Here is a 1,953-nt window from a genome sequence, read left to right as displayed (position 1 = left end):
TAGCAGCCAAGGTAAACCCCAGGTGATGAAATCGCGGTTAACATCAGATAAATGCCAAAGGCCACAACTTGCGGCACAGAGAGTTCAACCAGCAGCGTCCTCTCACATCATTTCTTCGAAAAAAGGACGCTCTACCAACCTCTCTACCTTGTCGTTTTATAAGTACCCCCGACTTTGCACATTTGCATTCACATTTCTCACTTCCATGGACTCCCAACAACCCCACAAAGATTCCCACGAACCCTCCTCCGGCGGCTTTCCGGCCAACATCATAGACAAACTGAAAGCCAATCTGGTTTTCCGATCGAAATGGGCCGAGTTGAACGGTGCAATGGGGGACTTGGGCACGTTTATACCAATAGTTTTGGCCTTGACACTAGCAAATGACCTCAACTTAGGCACAACATTGATATTCACCGGAATCTACAACATTCTCACCGGCGCAATATACGGTGTCCCCATGCCTGTGCAACCCATGAAGGCCATTGCCGCCGCAGCAATTTCTGGGTCTTCTGAATTTGGGGTCCCGGAAATCATGGCTGCCGGAATTCTGACCGGAGGGATTTTATTTCTTCTGGGTGTCACTGGGTTGATGCAGGTAGTGTACAAGATAATTCCTCTGCCTGTTGTCAGGGGTGTCCAGCTGGCACAGGGCTTGTCATTTGCTCTGACCGCCGTCAAATACATTAGAAAAGTTCAGGATTTTTCTAAGTCCAAAGCTGGGAAGAATAGGCCCTGGATTGGTTTGGATGGGTTGGTTTTGGCAATTGTTTGTGCATGTTTTATTGTTATTGTTAATGGTGCAGGGCAGGAAAAAGAGGAGGATGATGATGAAGGAGCGATTGGTAGTGTTTTAGGTGATGAGGAGGAGGAAAGGCGGGGGAGGAGGAGGAGAAGAAGAAGAATCAGAAAAATAATCTTCTCACTTCCTTCAGCTTTCATGGTGTTTTTGTTGGGTGTGGTTTTTGCTTTTATAAGAAGGCCTAGAGTGGTGGGAGACATTAAATTTGGACCCTCATCTATTGAAGTAGTAAAGATATCTAAGCATGCATGGAAGGAAGGGTTCATCAAGGGCACAATTCCTCAACTCCCCTTGTCAATATTGAATTCTGTGATTGCTGTGTGCAAGCTGTCGTCGGATCTTTTTCCGGGGAGGGACTTCTCAGCGACATCGCTTTCGGTGACGGTTGGGCTAATGAACGTGATCGGGTGCTGGTTCGGAGCCATGCCGAGCTGCCACGGCGCCGGCGGGCTAGCCGGGCAGTACAAGTTTGGTGGGAGGAGTGGTGGGTGTGTGGCCCTTCTTGGTGCAGCCAAGTTGGTATTGGGTTTGGTGTTAGGGAGCTCTTTGGTGAAGATTTTGAACCAATTTCCTGTTGGTGTCCTTGGGATTCTGCTCTTGTTTGCTGGAATTGAGCTTGCCATGGCTTCAAAGGACATGAATACAAAGGAGGAATCCTTTGTGATGCTTCTTTGCACAGCAGTTTCTCTAGTGGGATCAAGTGCTGCACTTGGGTTTGTGTGTGGGATTGTTGCTCATTTGCTTGTAAGGTTAAGAAATAATTTAAGTAAAGATGATTAGCGGGCCAATTAAGGTTCTTGTGTAATATTTGTAACGGCTCATGCAAAAAGCATCCACGTTTATTAATTGCTCTTGTAATGGCTGAATTTTAAGTGCTTTTCAGATGAGTCCATGAGTTGCTGCTTGCTAGCTTTTTCTTGGAAGCATACATTTTAGCAGCTATCAATAAAAAAGCAACCATGTTTCGTCGCAAACTTGTGTCCATGTTTGAATATGCTTAGAGGTACATTCTTGGTTACTTGCTTGATGGGTATCTCTCACTCTCTCTCTCTCTCTTGAGAAACAGTTGACAAGTTCTTAGTGCAGAGAGTGAAGGTGTTTGATTATATATATATATATATTAGGTGTTTTGTGATTTGGTTAAAAAAACT

At 45.4% G+C, this 1,953-nt stretch overlaps 1 protein-coding gene across 1 annotated transcript; it reads left to right on the top strand.

Annotated features, from left to right (window-relative positions):
• The first annotated feature begins 205 nt into the window (after positions 1 to 205).
• Positions 206 to 1,679, top strand: LOC132190744 (molybdate transporter 1-like). The gene has a single exon (XM_059605797.2). The coding sequence runs from the start codon at positions 206 to 208 to the stop codon at positions 1,580 to 1,582; it is 1,377 nt and encodes a 458-aa protein (XP_059461780.2). The 3' UTR covers positions 1,583 to 1,679.
• Positions 1,680 to 1,953: the final 274 nt, after the last annotated feature.

The sequence above is a fragment of the Corylus avellana genome, chromosome 9 (genome assembly GCF_965113065.1).
Source record: "Corylus avellana chromosome 9, dhCorAvel1.hap1.2, whole genome shotgun sequence".
Taxonomy (NCBI): Eukaryota; Viridiplantae; Streptophyta; class Magnoliopsida; order Fagales; family Betulaceae; genus Corylus; species Corylus avellana.
The sequence above is the reverse complement of the archived record's forward strand: the minus strand, read 5'-3'. Positions and strand labels throughout refer to the sequence as shown.

Excerpts from the sequence above, each read along its gene's own strand:
- LOC132190744 (XM_059605797.2), top strand. The coding sequence starts at position 206 with ATGGACTCCCAACAACCCCACAAAGATTCCCACGAACCCTCCTCCGGC.